This window comes from Furipterus horrens, unplaced genomic scaffold (genome assembly GCF_987537825.1).
Source record: "Furipterus horrens unplaced genomic scaffold, mFurHor1.1.pri manual_scaffold_7, whole genome shotgun sequence".
Lineage (NCBI taxonomy): Eukaryota > Metazoa > Chordata > Mammalia > Chiroptera > Furipteridae > Furipterus > Furipterus horrens.
This window is the reverse complement of record NW_028327177.1, coordinates 116626682-116648797: the sequence shown is the minus strand read 5'-3', so window position 1 is coordinate 116648797 and position 22116 is coordinate 116626682. Positions and strand designations below refer to the sequence as shown.

Here is a 22116-nt window from a genome sequence, read left to right as displayed (position 1 = left end):
AATATTGTACTACCTGAACATATCTTGTTATTGCAAATTATTTTTCAGTAAAGTTTCTTGCTCTTTCTATTGTGCAAATAATATTACAGGGGGGGACCCCCCAAAAAACTGGAATTATCTTCTGGAGGGTGAGCCCCTTGTAGTACAGGCTTCCCCCACTAGGTGAGTGTTCTAAGAACCCATGTGTATCAGTGTTCCAGCTGGCATTGTTGTGAGAGGCTGCGATCATCTTCAATAAATTTTTTTGAAGACTCTTTCAACATGTTTGCCTATTTCCTGATGTGTGATTTATGAGCCCACACTGTGATGAGTGTTCAGCAGTTTTTGAACAAAAACAGCATGACCCCCATACCCCACCCTCCCTATTCACCTGATCTTGCTCCAAGTGACTTTTTTGTTTGTTTGTTTCCCTGGATGAAAAAAGTCCTCAAAGGAAACAATTTTGTCAATGTAGAAGAGTTAAAACAAAAAATGGCAGAAGCACTAAAAGGCCTCAAAATCGATGAGTTCAGAAACTGTTTTGAGCAGTGGAAAAGCATTTTGGTTAGGTGTATTGCATCAAATGGAGGGTACTTTGAAGGTGACTGAAGTTTAAACATGTAAGAATAAATACACACTTCCTTATAAATAAATTCCAGTTTTTTTGGGTCCCCTTTGATTTGCAAATAAAGATGTTTACCTTAAGACACATAACATGCTTTCTGCCAAAGCAAGGAACCAAGAAGAATATAGTTCAAGGCAAATGTCATTTGGAATACCCACTTTAAATGTTTGACATTTTATCAGCATCTGCTCTAACAGCAAAACAGTGAGAACCTAAAATCTCTTTGGAGGAGAAGACTCCCAAGGAAGCACAATCATTTAGGAAGCATCTGGCATGACTTACTTTATTAATTTTCTTTTATTTACTAGTATTTGACAGCTGTGATCCTTTTTTTCCAGAGCAGGAATCAGTAAAGCTGCTAGACTTTTCGCATCTGTGGTTCATTTCCCTCTTAGCTTTATGTTCTGCTATATCTGCAATTCTTGTTTGTTTCAGGGGCCTCCAGGACCAGCAGGAAAGGCAGGGAGTCAAGGCCATTTGGGAAGCCAAGGAAATAAAGTAGGTCACATTCTTTATACCCACCAAAGTTAAGACTTTTTCCTCAAGGGAAATGTGTTTGGTTGTATTAGCCAGAGCACTTTCAACAGAGAGGAGAACATATCCCATTGCCCCTACACCCCGGCTTGATTCGTAGAGAGCCAGCAACATATAAGTACATGGGTGTGGACCAGGATGAGGTCAGGGATTCCAGCTTAGTATAATCTCACCAGGGGCTACTCTCTATCTGAGCTGAGGGATATAAACTCAGGCAAGGGGATCTCTTCTGGGGGCATGCTTTCCTCCCTCCCTCTCTTCTCCATCCATACAAACCTTTATTTCTTCCATTCTTTTTTCCTCCATTTATACAGACCTTTATTGAATACATTTTAAGACAAAGACCCTGGACTGGCATTCAGATAGACTAGAGAGTCAGTGTCAGGAGAGCAGAGATCATTGTATCTTTTACTCACTGATGCATCCCAAGTGCTTAGAATAGTACCTGGCACATAATAAGTGCTTAGTAAATATTCGTTTCCTGAAAGAGTTTCTGGGTTGTATAATGATAAATATGACATGGAATCAACTGCATGGAATTGAGAATATTTTCAAGACAATAATCTATGCCATAAAGTAGTCAGGAATAGGGGACTGAAATGGAGGTTTTAACATAGTGCTAAGAGCAGTATTCTAGACTGGGAAAAGAGGCATCCCAGAGGCCACAGACTCTGAATGAAGCTTAGAAGGTAAGCAGGACATTGACAAGCAGAGAGGGTACATGGAAAATTTCAGGTAGAAGAAATAGGGTGAAGGAGAGCACAGGGTTGAGAAATCCTGAGAATGGGTAATTATGGAATGAACAATGGCACATAAAGAAGAAGAAAGTCTGTGGTGACTGACTGTTAGGTAGCCAGTAGAGTGCTATTTACAATTTTTTATTAAAGTGTATGAACACAGCCAGACTTTGGAAGATTTTTAAATAGGCAACTCAATGTAGAAATATTTTGAAGGCTGAGAGTTAGGAAAGCAGGAGACTAGTTGGTATGCTTACAGTTTCCAAGCCAAGCAATGACCTGACAACTTAACAAAGTGAGGACAAGAGCAGTTCGTGATGATTTTGTGGGACTCATGCCATAGGAAACTGAATCAGTGGGAAGATGGCTAGGTGACACATGGGCTTCCAACATGAGTGGTAACATCATCACAGAAGTAGGACAGTCATGAGAGAGAGCAGGTGTAGCAGTGAATAAACTCACTTGGTCTCAGGGACAGAGGACAGGATTTACGACTAGATAAAGATGCAGATTTCAGAGTCATTTGGGCCCTTGGGGATGTCTGTCTACAAGAAAGGGAAGAGGAGACAGACAATGAATTATTGGAAAGGAGGGGAAAGAAACAAAAAACATGCCAGATGCTGAGAAGCATTCAAGGAGGAGAGGTCAAGAGCATCAGCTGGTTCACTTAGAGAGTCACTGCCCAGAAAGAGAGGCTTTGGCAAGATGGTCTACTTCCCTTCCATGGAGCCCTCTTTGATGTCACCCCAGAGCTCAGTGCTGGTAGACATCTGTCCATTTGCACTTCTCACACTTACTGTGTTGCCTTTCTATCCTTAAAAATGGGTCAACCACTCCCACTCAGTGTGAGCTACACCACTTCCACAATGTCTCTTTCAAAGGCTACCTGTTACAAAGGGCAGGGGAATAACTAGACAATGGATAAACTTAACCAGCACTACCTCAGCCAGATGGTTAAGGTTAGCATCAGTAGTTATAGCCACACTGATAGGATAAGCTCTTGATTATGATGTGATGAGAATGGCACTTTACCACTGTGGTCTTTATCCCCAAACCCACAAAAAGCAATGTAATCATGAGGAAAAGCATCAGAGAAACCAAAATTGAAGGACATTCTACAAAATACCTGATCGGTATTCCTTAGAACTGTCATGGTCATCAAAAACAAGGAATATTTGATATACTGTCATAATAAAGAGGAGCCTAAGTGACATGTCAATGATCCTGGAACAAAAACAAACAAACAAACAAAAAAGAATATTTGGTTAAGACTAAAGACATCTGAATAAAGGATGAACTTTTGTTAATAATAATGAATCAGTATTCATTTATTTTGAGAAATGTGCCCTACTGATGTAACAAATGTAATGGTCAATAGGAACACATAGGACCTCTAAATACCATCTTCATGTTTCTGTAAATCAAAAACTTTAAAAGTTTATTTGTTTGTTTTAAGAAAAGGAGTTAACCTTCTTCTGTAAACCTGTGCCAGCTTTCCCAAGTAGCTGGAACTTCCTCAACATATTACTGAGATTGGTTTAGAAACCGCAGCGGATGTTCTAGCAGTCAGGAGTCAGAAACTATTGCCAGGGATGCCGTGCCACTTTGTTATATCGATGGACACTTCACATTGTAAAACTAGATTAATAAGTCTGTTGTCTTTGACCAACCAGATGATTTGCATGAATCATCATGGAAAACAGTTTTTTTAATTTTCTTAAACAGTACAGAGCTTCCTCTTTGACTCATGGGAAGACATTTCCAAGGGTGCGGTTCATGGCACTGAGTGGCTAGGATTGCAGCTTGCACTAAACAATACATCAGATGTGTTGAAGCTTCATTTATCAATAGCAGAGATCTCCACAGCCAGCAACAGCAGCTCCTCTGGTATTGGCTGCACAGCTCACAGTCCTGGCCACAAACCCGTTGTCACTGCGTCCTACACATGGATGCAGTTGAAAAGTTGTCTCTGTGCCATCATTTTAAATTTTGTTTACAAAAGCAACCTAACAAAGTACACTTTGTTGTTCTGTTTAACAGGGAGAACCTGGGGATCAGGGAGAAAAAGGAGCCATTGGCCTTCCTGGTCCTCGAGGCTTGCCGGTTTGTGTTTGATCATTGCTTTTTACTTTTAGATAAAAGCATTGCCCTCGCAATCTTTTAGTTCAGTGGATATCAGGTGTGGTTCTCTGAAGATGGTGTTAAAAATACCACCCCAATATAGCCTTATAATTTTCTAGAAATTGAGATGTTATCTTCATGGTGGATAAGGTCCTTGCCAGCTTTTCCGAAATGGTAGCTTCCCAGGTAACAATCATCCTGGCCAGGGCGCTATTGAAGCCAAGTGATAACATGGACAGAAGTTGCCTTAAGCATCATCCCCAGAGCCCTTCTTTGGAGCCCATCAGATCCCAGTCATCAGAAACCAAATCCATACTTTCCCAGCTCAGGACTTCCCACTGAGGCCTTCTAAAAGGATCCAACAGTAGCCAGTGCCCAGGCATTTAGGAAGTCTTATTTTTATCTAGCAAAGTGATAATGGATTAGTGTTAAGGCATTAAAATACAAGTGTTGTCTGGAAGACGTAACACTGGTAACTTCCTTTTATCGAGATGATTACGTGCCTGAAATTTTCTCATTTAACCTTAAAATGATGCCAAGAATGATATAATTATTATTTCCACTTTATAGGTGAGACAAGTGAGACTAAGGGACAGTCGCTGTATATGCTATTGAGAGATGCCTTTAGAGCAGCGATCACCGAATGTCTGTGGCCTGCCCCAGAGAAACCTGCTTCCTAATTTCTCATCAGTCCCCAAAGCTGCATGTTTTGTTCTTTTGTGAATAACCCTGCCTCTGCCCATAGTCTGGGCTGTCTGTAATTAATTGCTTTGTTTACAGGGTAATGATGGCAACCCAGGTTATGGTAGCATTGGAAGTAAAGGAGCAAAGGTGAGACTTGGCGGCAAGCTGGACCTTTTCCATTATTTTTTGTTTTTAGTTGGTTTTGGTTTCTTTACCATGTTTAAGAAAAAAAAAAGAAAGTGAGCAAGGCAGTTTTGAACTTTGTAGAGATAAGTTTTGATCATTTATTTGCTGATACCCTGTGGGGAATGTGGTAGAAGAAAACAATGTGGTGGTTTAAGGTAAGGCAACAGTTGAAACTTGCAAATTAATGTCCTGATCTTTGCAGAGCCGTGCAGCCAGGGCCTGACTTGTTCCGGCTCTGTGTTCGAGTGTACTTAGAGATACAGTCCAAAGGTGTTCTCCTCTTATTCTGCTTACTTAGCTATTAGTGACAGGTTTTACAGGACTTTTATAAATGCATTGGGCCAAGTAGTAACCTACAGACCTTTCCTATATCGCTGCATATTTAAGTGTCTGGAAGTAAGCTAGAAAAGTTCATCACACCCAGTGAGTTGTATATATTTATAGTAACTGCTTAGATATCATAATAATACCCAGAAAAACTATGAAGTTAAGAATATCCTTTATGTAAAATGTTTGAGACCTATGAAAAAGAAATACTAAGATATAAAAGAGAAACTTCAATAAATAAAAAGACATACCAAGTTCATGTTGAAAAGTCTAAAACATTATAAAGAACCAATGTAATTCCAAAAGAAATCCCAGTGGGAATGATGCAAGAGACTCTCTGGAAGAATAAACAAACAAAAAAGGCTAAAATTTTTTTGGAAAAAAAAAAAAAAAAACTATTGAATGATTAATTTCCAGTGAAATGTTCTTTCCAATAGAAAATAATTGAAAACAACCTTAATAGCTCATAAAAGAGAAATATTAAGTAGCCTACAGCATCAGAATATTATCACCATTTATAATGTATGTATATGAAGTGTATAATTATTTAAAGACATCATTATATGACATATCAAGTAAAATATCAGAATATAAGCAGGAAAAACCCATTAATCCCAACGGAGCTCAAATGCATTTTAAAAACTAAAAGAAAATATAACAAAGTATTTATAATGGGTAATGAGATTTGGGCGACTTTCTTCTTTCTCTTTTGCATTTTATATATGTTCTTTATTTATTTAATTTATTTTCAGAGAGAGGGGAAGGGAGAGAGAAAGAGAAAGAGAGAACACCGATCAGTAGATTGCCTCTTACATGCCCCCAGCTGGGGACCTGACCCACAACCCAGTCATGTGCTCTGACAGGGAATTGAACCAGCAACCCTTTGGTTCACAGGCCAGTGCTCAATCCACTGAGCCACACCAGCCAGGGCTATATTTTATATATGTTTGAGGAGATACTACGCTTGATAATCAGAAAATAGACTTCATTTTAAATCAAATAGTTTTTCATCACATGGAGCTTATACTTTTTCAACTGTAGCCTGTGGCCAAAGTAAGCTAAGCAGAGAACCAGAAAATGAAAGATCAAGTTTAGATTCTAGGCTTTCCAAATTTCTCCACTGCAATCCATTTAAGAGGACTGTTTCAGAGACATGTGGCCAAATAACCAGTTTCCTGTGATACACCTACAATAGGAGAGCTGATCTGCAATTCCTCAGCATTGTGCACTTACCCACTTACCTTGGGCTTCCATGATATTTTGGTGAAAGCAGTAAGTAGTTCAATTTAGAAGTTGAAGTCATTTCTCAAATAGCGCTTTACAGTTTTGTTTTTAATTGTTTTGGTCCTTTCTTAGTTCAGAGGCACTAAAGACAAAATAGGGCAGCGGGTAAAATTAAAGTCAGTTTAAACCTACCTTGGTGATCTATGCATATATTAATTTTCTGTGCTGCTAATTATAGGGACAAGAAGGATTCCCTGGAGAAAGTGGACCTAAGGTACTGTGTGCTTCCTACTAACTAAAGATCAATCAGGAACACTTCTGGGTTATGAAACGCATCATGTGACAATGGGAGGACAGTTAATTATAAAGGAATTTTTAAAATATAGGGGAAAGGAGGGAATGCTTCAGGCTTTTTTAAAATAAAAATTTTATTTTTTAGTTTTTGGATTCATAGGTAAAGAAAGGAATTATCTTTATTTATTTTCCTCCATACATGTGCTCCTCCTCATACCTATTTTCTTATTTGTTCAAAGGAAAGGAAAATGTAAGGAACACCAAAATTACTTGATCTTACCTGGCCCAATTTTCTCAATATGTTTATAAATCACCTTCAGCTACTAAGTTATCAATGCTGTCCTCTACCTTAAGGCTTTTACTTTTGCTAGAAACACTGACTGAGCTCAGTAAATGCCAACTCCTATGAAAGGATCAGGGGACAGAAAAAAGAGCAGAGCTCTAGTCTCCAAAGAGGCTGTGTTCTGACTGGAGAGACAGAAGTAAAACAGTGAGCTATAAAAATGGGCGGGCGGGGTGGGAACAGAACACCTCAAAGAATACTGTTAAAAGATACAAATGTATATGAAACTGTTTTCAAAATACTGTATGATCTCACTTATAAGAGAACTCTTAATGGGAAATAATTAATTAATGAGCAAAATAGAAACAAAGGCATGGAAACATGGCACAGACTCATGGTGGCCACAGGGGAGGGTGGAAGGGTGTAATGGTGGGAAAAGGGGGAAAGGACTAGTCAAAGAACATGTATGAAACACCCATGACATGGACAAGGGTGTGGGGATTGACTGGGGGTGGGGGGAGCTGGGGAGAAGAGGGCAAAGGGGGACAAACTGGGACAACTGTAATAGAATAACAATAATAACAAAAATTGCAAAGGAGTTTTATAACTCAGATTTGGGATTTAAAAAAGAAAATATCTTCATGTTGGAATTAGTTTAAAAACAAATTGAGATATCACTTTGATTTTAATAACTTTATTTTTCTAAACTCATTTAGGGTGAGACTGGGGACCCTGGTGGTCCAGGAGAAACTGGGCCCAAGGGAGCCAGAGGCCTGGCGGTAAGTTTCTTTGATGCTTACAGCCTGGGCTACTTTGGGAAGTCCTTTGCAATGTTTCTCCAATCATTTGCATTGTCACAGTTGCTAAAGACTTGTAAAATGTATTTTTTTTTCAGACAAGCTTGGGGGAGGGGAAATGGATATATTGACCATCCTTCAATGCCAGCAAGAGGGCAATAGTCATATTGCTTTATTTGCTTTAACTGAATAAGTTCCCCTGTTTTGGCTGCCAGGGTACCATGGTTTGGGGATATTTTTTAAAAGAAATTCTAGTGGTCCAAAATATGTTTTTAATTGAATTTATTGGAGTGACATTGGTCGATAAAGCTGCCAAAATATGGTCAGTTGAATCACATCTCCCTGGAAGATTTAGTGCAACCTAATGCCCACTGGCATCTTGTCTTTACTATGAAGGTTTTGTTAAACTATTGTACTTTAATGAGGTGTGTACCCTCCCTATATTTAGCTCAAGAGGGTATCCCTTTAGCTTTGAGAGCAAGTCTCTGTGTATTATGTAACCAAATATGTCTTTATTATTCCATGGAGTGGTTTAGATGTTGCCGAATGCTATGAATCATTCAGACCAAACATGAGTCTCCATTACATTTCACAGGCATCAGTGTCCTTGGGTTCCAGTGGCTTAAGAATGAATTTTTGGATTTGCTGACTCTTTATATATCTTAGACTTCGTGTGAGGTAGCTGTTTTATAAAAGATATAAGCTTATTATGATTGTCTCCAGATACATTTTTTGTCTCTTTTGTTTGGGGCAGCACCGATCAGGTAAACTGATCTGAACACTAGGTCACGCAGGAAAAGAAACACAAAATCTGACAGAACGTGATACTTGAGGTGGTTTTCTATTCTTGCAATCAGCGCTGACTTTAATCTGGGTTTTGGGGTGTTTTTTTTTTTTTTTACCAAGTATAGCAAGAACTTTTAGATTATTTATGTGGGCTATAGGGCTACAAAATAAAGAAACTGCTCTTTTCTTCTTTCATCCTGCCTCTCCCAAGAGAACTGCTTCCCGGCTATAATTCTTTTCCTCGTAGAAATTTTTGGATTACTAGCCTTTAACATTATGCTCTTTAAAAAAAAAGAAGACCAATATAATTAGATAATTGGAAACGACTTTCAGGTTAATCTAGATGTCATCTGCATTGAAATACCTCTGGATCCTCTTTCCCTCTGCTTGTCAATGAGGTCGTTTACCCATGGACATTGTAAACGTTCTAACAAGTTCAGCTGCTTGTTTGTTTCTCTCCCTCCTCATGGGACATTAGTCATTTTTAAAAAAACAATAAACTAGTGGGTAATATATAAACGTTTTCTCTTGGCCTTTGGTTCCTTGAATCTCTCCCCCACCCCCAATACTTGGGCAATTTATCCCTGTTTGTAACTTGCTTATTTCATCGGCCAAGCTGCTTTTTCATCTACATGAATATTGTTGAATTTGAAGTTGAAGTTTAGTCACTGAAAACTTTCAGGTTTTTCCTTCTCTAAGAATTGATGTTTCTATTGGAAGATTTTGGTAAAGCCTTGTCTTAAATGTTGGTGCCTCTTTAGTTCTTTTGGTATGCTTACATGCCTAGTTTAAGTTTTCTAACTCTTCACCTTGGTTTTTCTCACCAACTAAAGAATTTTATTTTATTTTATTTTATTTTTTGGATATTTTATTTATTTATTTTTAGAGAGAGTGGAAGGGAGGGAGACAGAGAGAGGGAGAGAAACACCAATGTGCAAGAGATACATCGATCGGTTGTCTCTCACACGCCCCCAACTGGGGATCTGGCCCACAACCCAGACATGTGCCCTGACTGGGAATCAAACCAGCAACCTTTTGGTCTGCAGGCCCACACTCAATCCACTGATCCACACCTGCCAGGCCTAAAGAATTTTATTTTTAATTTGCCTTGATTTTTAACCTGTCTTATTTTGTGTATTCATGTGTGTATGTATTTATATTTTTTATTAACTTCACACATGCACATACTTCAAGGCAGGGCTTCTCAAACTCGGCAGTGACATTTCGGTCTGGATAACTCTTTGCTGTGAGGGAGCTGTCCTATACACTGTATTATATTTAGCTGCATCCTGACTTCTATCCACTAGATCAACAATTTTCAATCTTTTTCATCTCATGACACACATAAACTGATTACTAAAATTCTGTGGCACACCAAAAATATATAATATTCTTTGCCAATCTGACAAAAATAGGTATAATTTTGATTCATTCACACCAGATGGCTATTGTGTTGGCTGTTGTCATTTTTTAAATTTGACTTTCTAAGGGAAAAGAGGTCAGTGCCCCAACTAAATAGTCAGATATAGCAAGTTTTTAAAATTCTTGCAACACATTGGTTGAAAATCACTGCACTAGATGCCAGCAACAACTACCACTGTCTCCCACTGGTGACAGAATAAAAAAAAAAAAAAAGTCTCCAGACATTGTTAAATGGATCCTGCAGGGGATGGGGAGGTTCAAAATTCTCCACAGTTGAGAACCACTGGTTGAAAGAATCAAGTAATTTCACAAGATCTGTTTGGAGAAAATGATAATTCCTCTGCCTCTTATCTCTTCTCTCCTAATTTTTAGGTTGTCTTTTTTGCTCCACTCTCTGGGAGATTTTATTGACCTTATCTCACAATGTTCTATTTTAATTTTTAAGAGCTCATTTTTTTTCTCCCTGAATATTTCTTTTTTATACTATTCTGTTCTTGTTTCATGGCTCAAATATCTCTTCTTACCTCTCTTGAGGATCAAAATTAGTACTTTTTAAGTCATCTTTGCCCAAATAGTCTGTTTCCTAAAGTTTGTTTTTCTCTGTATTTCTCATATATATAGGGAGAATGCAATATCTCTTCTCTATATTTCTCATATATCTGGAGAATACAATATCTCTTCTGATTTAAGATATGAGGACAGAAAGGCTGATCAGAAGCCTCAAGGACAGTGGGGCTAGTCAACCACAAGTCTCATTGAAGAGTGATTGGCTGAGTTCTCAGCAAACCTCTGATACCCCCATCTTAGGTCTTCCTTCTTTGTCTAGTCAGATTCTCCTGAGAAGGTTCTTCCCATTTCCTGCCTGCGAGTGAAAGTCTGACTGCCAGCTTTCTAGGAGCCACATGGAAAAGAAGAGCTGAAGGGTCTCATATCTAGTTCACGTACCTTCTTTCAATCTCCCCGTTCTTAGGATGGTACCATTAGCCTTCAACTCTTCCTGGAGATCTCTAGTGTGGACACCTTGGTTTTACTTCTGTCTGTTGTTGGGGTAAAAGAAGGGATATTCACTTAACTGTAGAGAATGGAGGGAGATCGGTCGATTCCTAAAATTATTTTCAGCCAATCCTCCTTATTTAGCCTCTCCCCTTTGCTTCTAAATACTCCAGAGCAGTGGTTCTCAACCTGTGGGTCGCGACCCCTTTGGGGGTTGAACGACCCTTTCACAGGGGTTGCCTGAGACCATTGGAAAACACATATATAATTACATATTGTTTTTGTGATTCATCACTATGCTTTAATTATGTTCAATTTGTAACAATGAAAATACATCCTGCATATCAGATATTTACATTACGATTCATAACAGTAGCATAATTACAGTTATGAAGTAGCAACAAAAATAATTTTATGGTTGGGGGTCCAACATGAGGAACTGTATTAAAGGGTCGCAGCATTAGGAAGGTTGAGAACCACTGCTCTAGAGTACCTGGGTAAACAATTCTGAGCCTTCAAGAAATGCGTTATAAAATGCATGAATTCTTGGCTTTCCCTTCTGGCTTAGGTTCAGCTTTTTCAGATCTGCTAAGGCATTTAACACTTATACACCTGCCTTCTAGCCTCCAAAGTTTTATGGCAGTTAACTCCTTTCTCATTCTTTCCATACTTGTGGAGTTTTTTCTTTTTTTCTTATTTGCCTTCTAAAAAAAATCCACTTACTATTATTATAGTAAGACATTGGGAGGGCTCAAAAGTAAATGCATATGCTCAATCTACCCTTTCCCCCTGGAAGATTCATCTACATCTTTGAAATAAAAGATGACCAGTAAATTTTTTTCTACTCAACCCAGCATACTGTGAATATCATTGAAATACCCAAAGGACATCAATAATTATTTGCTGTTCCTTGGGGAATGCTTCTACAAATTAAGTTGATTTTAGACAAGTTCATTTTTTATTTCTATAAAGGTTATTATAAATGCTGTGGCATTTTGAATGAGCAAAGAAATATTGTTCTAAGTTTTAAACTAAATTATAGCTTCCTTTTGATGAATTATATTGTTAAATAAACATGGAAAATTTCCTGGCATACAGTAAGTGTCAACCACTGTCGTTTTTATGACTGCTGCTATTACCCATTTCACTACAGATATTTTCAGCCAACTGTTAAATGTTTTCTTTGTGTTGCTTCTAGGGTGTTTATATTTACAATATTTTGTTTTCTGAACTTTTGGTCCATTTGTTTTCAGTTTAGTCACTAATTAAATTTAGATAAAATTTAATTGAGATAAAAATTTCTTCCTTAACCCATCAATTTCACCTCTAGCAATCTTCCCCAAAGGAATAATCAGAATTGCACATGTAACTTTATAGTGGCATTGCTTATTACAACAGCAGCAAACTTAAGTGCCAACAGTAAAGGACTGATTAAATTATGGCATATCCAGGTTTTAGAATACTATGCAGCCAGGAATAGTGATTTTTGCAAAAGAATAGTTAGTAACATGAAAGTGTCCAGAGATATATATTCAGTTTAAAAGGCAATAGGGAAAAAGTATAAAATTAAGAAAAAACATATAGATTAATACAAAGAATAAATAAAGGACTAGAAGAAAAGACACCAAAATCTTAGCAAACATTATTTGGGGGAGGAGTGATTCCCTGAGGACTTCTTTTTTCCTTCTGTGTGCTTTTTATAAATCTCTCAGTTTTCTAAAATGAAAGTTCCTTTGAAATTTAAAACACTGAAACCCACCAACAGACATATATAAATATAACTTTATTTTTTAATTACATTTTATAGATTATGTTATTAGAAATGTCTCAGTTTTTCCCCCTTTGCCCCTTTCCACTCAGCACCCCCATCTCCCAGGCAGTCCCCACACCATTGTTCATGTCCATGGGTCATGTGTATAAATGCTTTGGCTACTCCATTTTCTATATTATACTTCACATCCCCATGGCTATTCTCTAACTACCTGTTTGTACTTCTTAATCCCCTTTCACCTATTGTCTTATACCCCCCTCCCATCTGACAACCATCAAAACGCTCTCTGTATCCACGATTCTGTCTCTGTTCTTCTTGTTTAGTCTGCTTTTTAGATTCAATTGTTGATAGATATGTATTTTTTGCCATTTTATTGTTCATAATTATGATCTTATTTTTCTTAAATAAGTCCCTTTAACATTTCATATAATAATGGTTTGGTGATGAAGAACCCCTTTGGTTTTTTCTTGTCTGGGAAGCTCTTTATCTGCCCTTCTATTTTAAATGATATCTTTGCTGGGTAGAGCAATCTTGGCTACAGGTATCTCCTTCTCATGACTTTGAACATTTCTTGCCAATCCCTTTCAGCCTGTAAAGTTTCTTTGAGAAATCAGCTGACAGTCTTATGAGAACTCCTCTGGAGGTAACAAACCTTTTCTCTTGTGGCTTTTAAGATTTTCTCTTTATCTTTAACCCTTCGAGTGCCATGTGTAATTCTTTATTTCAGTTAGTGTATCCTTCATTTCTGACTGGATCTTTTTTATGCTGTTGAGGTTCTCACTGAGTTCTTTGAGCATTATTATAACCAGTGTTTTGAACTCTTCATCTGATAGATTGCTTATCTCCATTTTGTTTAGTTCTTTTTCTGGAGTTTTGATCTCTTCTTTCAATTGAGCCATGTTTCTTTGTCTCCTCATTTTGAGAGCCACCCAAGGTCAGCCCGCACCTGTGTTTTTCCCAGGGCTTCCTTCCTGAGCTATAAAGCAATCTGAGATGGCTGCTACTGTTGCTGGGCTTGGAGATTCCCAGGCAAAGCCAAGCTGTGAATCTAAGTTGGTTACTGCTAGTGCTGGGTATATAAATATAATTTTAAAGTAAATAAATTCTGCTTTGAGGTATCCACTGGACTTCCAGGAAAACTGGGATCCCCTGGGGAGCTGGGACCTCCTGGACGCAAGGTAAGTTGAGAGACCATAAATTATACCAGATCTTTTTCCAAATAAAATGTCAGTGCATGCAGTCTTCATTGTCCAAATGTATACGCTTTCTGTCTCTGCTGCTTGGCAACTATTTTCCACCTTTACATGCCCAGAAAGGGGAAGCAAAAAATGCCAATTAAATATCAGTTGCCATTTCTTAGGAGGTGGAAGGAATTGAGGGAGGAAATGAACAGTATTAAGACTAAAATGAGATTTCTCAATTATCAGTATATTTTATTTATCTGTTCAATCCTTGTCCTCTCCTTACATTTAATAAATGATCAGCAAATGAAGGAAGGTAAGAGGAAATTAATAAATAATGAATAAATTATCTAGATTGCATTCACATGGAACTTACTTTCTTCAGAAATGTGGGTGGGCTCCATTGCATTTTTCTTTGGGTGTCTCTCTTAGCCAGGCTCTTTCTGTTCCTAAAATGGGATTGAACACATGAATTTCAAACCAATTTTACTTTGTTCTTTCTATCCTCACCCACATATACATTTGTATATACATATATTATACAAATGTATTTTCATTTTTGGGACTACCTTGCCAGATGTTCGGATTGAGTATGGTCCCTTTGTTATCCAACCAATAATGGGAACAGATTAAGATTCAGCTTAGCTGCTGCTCAGTGTCCAAGGCAAAATAAGGAATTGAGGAACTCCAACCTCTATCTTAAGGAGGAGCAGCCATATGGTTGGTTCAGTCTTATCTAATTCTAAGCTGTAGGCCTGTTCCAAAGCTTTTCATGCCAATGTCAAGTGGTTAGTTTCATCCTTAGATTCTGGACAACCCTTACCCAGACATGGGGCTGGAGAAAATTAGTTTTTGGAGGTTTGTATTCATCAAACTTACTGCTTATAGTTTCTAATTAGGTGATGGATATATACATGTATTCTTTTTGTCCCCTTTAACTAAATAAGAATAAAAATCTTTAAAAAGTTATCCCTTTGTTAGAATAGTGTTGGTGCATATTTTGTTCTCTGATGTATGTATCTAGGGCAGTGAAACCACATTTGTTTTGTTTCCCTAGGGTGTGAAAGGGGCCAAAGGAGTGGCATCATTTTCTGTATGTATCTCCTGACTCCAGCAGAGTATTCCAAGTACTCAATTAAATTTATTTTATTTTTAAGCTTCAGGACCTGGTGGTCTGTTGGTTAATCCTTTCTGTTTTATTTTTAAATTGTAGATGTGTGAGCTTATTCAGTATGTGCGGAACCACAGCCGTAAGTACCCTGCTTAAAATGATCACCCAAGTTGTCAGCCTTCGTGACAGAAAAGCAGCCATTTCTGCACTCAAAATTGAGACAATTTACCAGCCAATTTTTTAAAATTAGAGATGTCACTGCATATATTTTGAGTCAGCATAGACTGGTGACTATTAACTAACTCCCTCTTTCATTGCCAGCATGTCTAATGGAATCTGTTCCAAGCCCTAAGTGATAATCTATCTAGTGCTTTTAATCTAGGAGACATTGAGATATGAGGTCAGAACTCTCTTGATGGTGGAATCAATCAATGGACAATCACACTGAACTCTTTAAAATGATTATTAACACCTGACCCTAAGTGACAAGATTGCATTCACTTGGTGTGAAAGGGACAGCTGTGATAATAGGGTGTCCTGGGGGTTGAAAGTCCTGATTTTGGTATATAGATTGGAAATACCTGGAAAGGTAGGCTTGATTACTGTAATATTTTCCCCTCAAAAATATAAAAGCAAAAATGCATTTTCATTTGGCAAATGCTCTTTTGAATTTGCTTTAAGGCCCTTATGGCAGCTTATTCTATCAAAATCAGTGTTACCACCATCAAAGGAATTCCATGCACAAGATCAGGAGAGAGTTGACCATTTAATGTTCATCTATAAATGTTCATTGACTTCCCAAACAAACACTATGACTGACAGGAAAAGTCAAAGTTTCCCTCCAGACATGTTAGGGAAGAAAAATAGACAAATTAGAGCCCATTTGTGTGGAGAGCATTGGTCTCAAAGACACAGGCTTAAAAGTTTTGAATGCAGGGTTGATCTTAATTCTGCCTTAGTGTAGCAGAATGGACCCACCCATGATGGGAATCAAAATGTACACATTGGGGCACGCAGACTGGTGCTCTGGGGCTGAATTAGCACAGTAGGCTTTCTGACATGGGAGCCTTGTGAACTAGAATGACTCAAGGGTACATCCAAGCATGATGAGGCCTGATCTTTTAAAATTTGAGGGGCTCGATACAAAATTACAAATCCAAAAGTGGGTACAAAATTATTTCAAAAGTAAGTGTTCTTTTAGAACAAGAAAGGAAATCACAAACAATGATTCCTGCATGTTATAAGAGTATGTGTTCATGTGAGCACACAGCCGGGGACCCTCCCAGAGCCTTGCAAGGGGCCTGGCGGATGAGAGCTCAAAAACAATGCCATCCAGTACAACCTCCTGCAATGATGGACGTGCTCTGATGCACTGTCCAATATGGTAGCCACTGGCCACATGACTCTGAGTACTTGAGAACTGAATTTTTTATTTCCTTTCATTTTAATTAATTAAAATTGGAAGTCACATGTGGCTAGTGGCTTCCATATTGAACAGTGCAGACCTAAAACTTAAGCTTCATTAGCTCCAGGATAAATCTATCCCTGATGTTTATACATGTACACACGTATGTGTATGTGTGTATAAAATTAATAGCTGTTGAAATCAACATGGGGAAAAGTTAACACTTTGAGTGCCATGGGTAATTTGAAATTTGAATCAACATGAGAAAAATTTATATCAATATATAACCTGAGGTACAAAAAACAAAGAACAAAACATAAAATACAAATTACTCCATTGTTATTTTCATTTATAGCTATTGAAAAAGAGTCACTGGGAGCGACACTGGCACTTTTGGGAAAATTTGTAAGCATCGCTCACAGTGACGTTGACATTCAAAGGGTTAAAGTAAAAAGAGGTTAGGACCTTTTTGCTTTCCAAATTCAGTGTACCTGTCTGCAACATAACGTTTCCTTGCAAGCAGAAGTTCTTTCCATCTGACAGCTGGCTGCAGGCTGCTGATTTAGGGCGATATATTGCCCCACCTCTCCGTTCCTATTACCTGTGGAAGGAGCAGGGCTTGTACCAAGATGCTGGGATGCATCTGCATTTTCTCAGAACCCTATCTGTTGGTTTGATTTTTGAGTCATCTACAAAAAGCACACAGTGCAGAATCTCAGCTGCCATGATTTTCCTACACAGTACAGAATTCTGTTCTCCTACCAAATAATAACCTAATTTTCTTTGTTCTTCTCCCCAGCTTGTGGACATGGTGAGTAATCTTTATTTACAGTGTATTATAATAAAGCCCAAAATGTCATGTGTCTGGAAAGATGAGTTAGAATAACATATTGCCTGTCAGATGATATGACTTTTACCTGGGCTGTCTTTGCTACCTCATACTGGTAACACAGACCTGCCTCCAATAAATCACTCACTTAAAAGTAGCTGAGTCTCCCAGCTGTTTCTCAACCAACTGGTTTGATTTTTATTATTCATATTTTAATAACTGACATTACTATATCTTACTCTTGGGATTTTTTGTAATAACATCCCCCTCCCTTCATTTCTCTCTCTCTCTGCCATATTGTCTCTGTAGTTTAGAGGTTAGAAATTAAGATCCAGTGGGGAAAATGTGAAAAATAAAAGTAGAGATAATTAGATAGCAAGTAAGCTGAATGTGCAAGCTCAGATAATGCTAAAATTCATGAAGCTTATGCCTGATGGTAATTACCAAGTTGGTTTGATATTTTTCAATGCTAGTTTTGAAGTCTTTCTACAGATGCCTATTACCTATTTTTGTACAAATTCATCACCCCCCTCTTAGGCCTTTATATCCTTATGCCTTTTATGTAAACCTACCAATTCATGCCCTCTGATTGCTTGTTCACTCATTCAACAAATATTTATTGAAAGCCTACTATATGCCGGTCTGTGCCAGCAACGAGGGACAGAATACTGAATAAGATAGATATGATTGCTGTCATCAGAAGTTTCCATTCTGTAGGGGACCCAGGTAATAAACAAGTGAAGGAATTACAGATTCCTATAGTTGCTGTGAAAGAGGTAAAGAACAGGATGCTCTGTCACAGAATGTTAGGGTAGGTGAGGAACCCTTTTGGATGGAGGACACCTCTTTGAGGTGGTGACATTGAAGTCACCGAAGAATAAAACGAAGCCAGCTCTGTAAGAGCCAGGCAGAGAGAAATGCAAGTGCAAAGGCCATGAGCCAAGACAGACGTAGGCATTTTCTAGGAACTGATGGAAGCCGCATATGACTGAGACATAGGGAGGCAGAGGTTGACATCTGCAAAATGGAGATGCAAGCAAAGGGCAGGTCAAGCTGAGCTTTGCAGGTTATAATAACGAAGCTGGGTTTTATTTGAATTATACTGGGAGAGTATTAAAGAGTTTACTGAAGGTATGAAGGGAGGAGCATGAACAATTTTTGTAGTTTACTTGGGCCACTGTGGGAGAAGTATAAACACCAGAGGACTAGTTAGGAGGTGTGGTGTTTCAGGCAGAGATGACGGTATCCTGGACAAGGGCCACCATTGTTATGTGTCAGTTCCATGTCATGGTGTGGTTTGCCTCCTTCTGTCCCCATTATCACCTGCTCAGTGTCCAGCAGCAACCATACAGTGTGTGACCACAGAGCCATGCTGGTCTTGGTGTGGCCCTTCCTTGCCTGGAGCAGGGCCTCCTTGGCTCCCACAGTGCGGCCCAGCGTTCTTAGGCCTCCTCAGCTCCCTGGCAGCTCGGTGTTTTTCTGGAAAAGTTGAATTTGTTTACACCTTCAACCAGCACTGTGAATTTCCCCCCGCCCCTTCATCTCTAAGTTACATCTGAAGCTGTGTTGTTGTCATTCCCATAAGCAAGTAACAGCCCAAACACAAAGCTGGTGGAACCACTTTTAAATTTGGTCATAATTTCACTCATTTTTTATTGTAAAATTGACATGACCTTAATCTTTAAAAATCTGTTACCCCACCAAATTAGACTCAGGAGCTACTAAGTTCTGTCCTGTGCCCATTGAGATGCACAGTTTCATTTGGGGTTGAATGTTTATTCTTCCTGATCCTTTTGCCTGTGAAGGTCATGGAGACCAGGACGAGAAGGAAATAATAATGTAGCACTAAGTAGGGAGGGGGGCGAAACCCAGATGGTTACAACAGAGGGACGCCGTCCTCGACCAGCATAGGCAGGAACCAGCAAGTCTGAGTTCCTGAGCTCTCTAGGAAGACCTGGTGGGCCTCATGGTATGTTTATTGTCTTTGAACATGACTTGCTGGCATATTAAGGAGAGGAGACACCCCTCCAGAGAAGCACATCATCAATATTTCCTTCTACCCACCCACATCTCAACACCAGGCATCTCCCCTGTTATTGAAGTTTGTTCTTCTTCCCAAACCTATTGCAAGGAACTGTCCTGTGGTTCTTTTTTATTCTGTCAGCATTCATCAGACCCCTGATAATATGGCAGGGATTAATAACTTGGCAGATCAAGACACAATTCCTGGCTCCACACTTCCTAAATTAGTGGGAGAGGCAAACATTAATCAGATATTCAGACAAATAGAGACTGCCAACTGTGATAAGTACAGGGAACTGGGATCATTGAATAAATCTGAAAGTAAGGCTTACATTTGAGTTTAACCATCATAATTCAAAGTTTCTCTAAGTGATACATTTATTGATTAAACTTGCATTTTAGCTGTTACGTAAAAAAATCAGCTAAAGTGTTTCTTATTCTTTTAAGTGATAAGAGTTCTCTGTTAACAGTGAAAAGGTCTGTAATAATAATTATTATATTTAGTAATGGCTAATGCTAATTGAGCACCTACTATGTGACAGGCAGTGTTATCTATCCTAAGTGCTTTACCTCATTTAATACTCAACACAGGCCTATGCAGTAAGTATCATTAGGACTGACATTTTGCAGATAAGCACACCTAAGCACAGAGAGGATTAAGACACTTGGACAAGGTCAAATGGCTAGTCAGTAGTTGGGCCAGGGCTCTGCACACTTCTCTATAGTGCCTGCTGTCTTTGCATCTAATTGTTCTGTGTAGTGTATGTCACTTCTCTTCATACCCATTCCTTTTTATCCTGTTACATTTACTCACTAAGGGGAAAAAAAAAATGTTTTAGTTTATTTAACTGAGTGACATTCCAGCAACGAACATGATGCCCTTGATCCAGTCTCTGTAGGTAAAAAGAAGGGCATACCCATAAGCTCTTTATCATTTATAAGGAATCTGGCAATTTACAAATGTCTTTTAACACTCAGATGGTATTACAGACTTTTCCTTGTGCTTTATTTAAAAGAGCAATTTCAGATTTTAGAGTAGTGTTTTAAAGTATTCAAGATTTAAATATTTAGTATTGCAAATGTCTTTATATTTAAATTATTCATACCTATTTAATGTTTAAATATATGAATATTTAACATTTAAAATTCCTTTGCTTTCTCTGTGTCTTTTTCTTTTTTAATGCTGCATGATCAGGGGTATGTTCTTGCCTTTTAGGAAAACCCGAATGCCCTGTGCATCCAACCGAGCTGGCCTTTGTCTTAGACCAGTCGCAGGATGTGACCAAGCAGGAATTCGAGCAGATGAAGGAGGTGATGTCCTCCCTCGTGAGCAGTGTCCGGGTCCGGGACAATAGCTGCCCTGTGGGAGCGCGCATCGCCGTCCTCTCCTATAACTCCCAGGTCAGACACCTCATCCGCTTCTCAGACGCCTACCAGAAGAACCGGCTCCTCCGGGAAATTGAAGCCATCCCTTACGAGAGGTCGTCAGACGGCAGGGAGATTGGCAAAGCAATGAGGTTTGTTTCTAGGAACGTCTTCAAGCGAACCCTGCCAGGGGCTCACACAAGAAGAATCGCCACGTTTTTCAGCAGCGGTCCATCTGCCGACACCCAGTCCATCGCCACGGCCACCATGGAATTCAGTGCCCTTGACATTGTTCCAGTCGTGATCGCTTTCAGCAACATGCCCTCCATCAAGCGTGCATTTGCAGTAAGAGGGTTAAGCCTTTTATGACTTTTGGGGGCGGGGTGGTGGGAGGAGGGACTATAATCATAAACCTTTATAAGAAAACATTGAATTATACTATTTATTGCTGTTACCAGGCACATGCTAAGCCCTTTGTACACATTATCCTGTTTAATTCTAAAAGGTACTATGTATCACATAGGAAAACTGAGCTTGGAGAAGTTAATGCATATGCCCAGGGTCACAGCTAAGAAATGGCAATGTCAGGACTTGAACCCAGGTTTGCTATTCTAGTGCTAATACTAGGGACCTCTCTGGCATCTGGGTGTAAAGATCTCAATCAGGAAGGCCAATAAACATTTCTGGACATCACTTTATTAAAGGCCAGAGTAGTAATTGTTACTCTACCCTGAAAACCAACTGACTCATTTTATAACTTCCCAATCATGGAATTATCCAAATACTATAAAGGAAAAGCCATTCTAGTTATAGCTTCTTAAGTTGAGGATTAAATTCTTACTGTGTAGCATTCCTAAATAAACCCAGGATCAAGGTGTCCTTTGTAGAAATAAAATTGTGCTATAATTGACATATAACATTATATTAGTTTAAGGTGGACAACGTAATGATTCAGTATTTGTATATATTATAAGATAGTCACCACAAAAAGTCTAGTTAACATCTGTCACCATAAGTAATTACAAAAAAAAATTTTTTTCTTGTAATGAGAACTTAAGATTTACTCTCTTGGCAACTTTCAAATGTGCAATACGGTAATAGCTATAATCATGCTGTACATAACATCCCAATGATGTATTCTTTTTAATCCTCACCCAAGGATATGTTTATTTGTCTTGGAAAGTGGGAGAGAGGGAGGGAGAGAGAGGAGGCGGGGAGAGAGAGAGAGAGAAACATTGATGTGAAAAAGAAACATTGATCAGTTGCCTCCCACACATGCCCCATCTGGGGATCAAACCCACAACCTAGGTATGTGCCCTGACCTGGCATTGATCCCACAGTCTTTTGGTATGTGGACTGATGCTCCAACCAACAGAGCCTCACTAGCTAGGGCGTATTTATTTAGTAACTGGAAATTTGTACCTTTTGACTCCCTTCACT

General features: G+C 38.7%; 1 protein-coding gene across 1 annotated transcript in view; it reads left to right on the top strand.

Annotated features, from left to right (window-relative positions):
• The window catches only part of COL6A6 (collagen type VI alpha 6 chain), a 108833-nt gene that overhangs the window by 63427 nt on the left and 23290 nt on the right, over positions 1 to 22116 (top strand). The window contains exons 23-32 of the mRNA XM_090283008.1: positions 1040 to 1102; positions 3916 to 3978; positions 4777 to 4827; positions 6656 to 6691; positions 7711 to 7773; positions 13879 to 13941; positions 15002 to 15037; positions 15158 to 15194; positions 17260 to 17271; positions 20528 to 21021. Coding sequence (XP_090139134.1) covers positions 1040 to 1102; positions 3916 to 3978; positions 4777 to 4827; positions 6656 to 6691; positions 7711 to 7773; positions 13879 to 13941; positions 15002 to 15037; positions 15158 to 15194; positions 17260 to 17271; positions 20528 to 21021 — 918 coding nt within the window. The remainder of the gene's footprint in view (positions 1 to 1039; positions 1103 to 3915; positions 3979 to 4776; positions 4828 to 6655; positions 6692 to 7710; positions 7774 to 13878; positions 13942 to 15001; positions 15038 to 15157; positions 15195 to 17259; positions 17272 to 20527; positions 21022 to 22116) is intronic.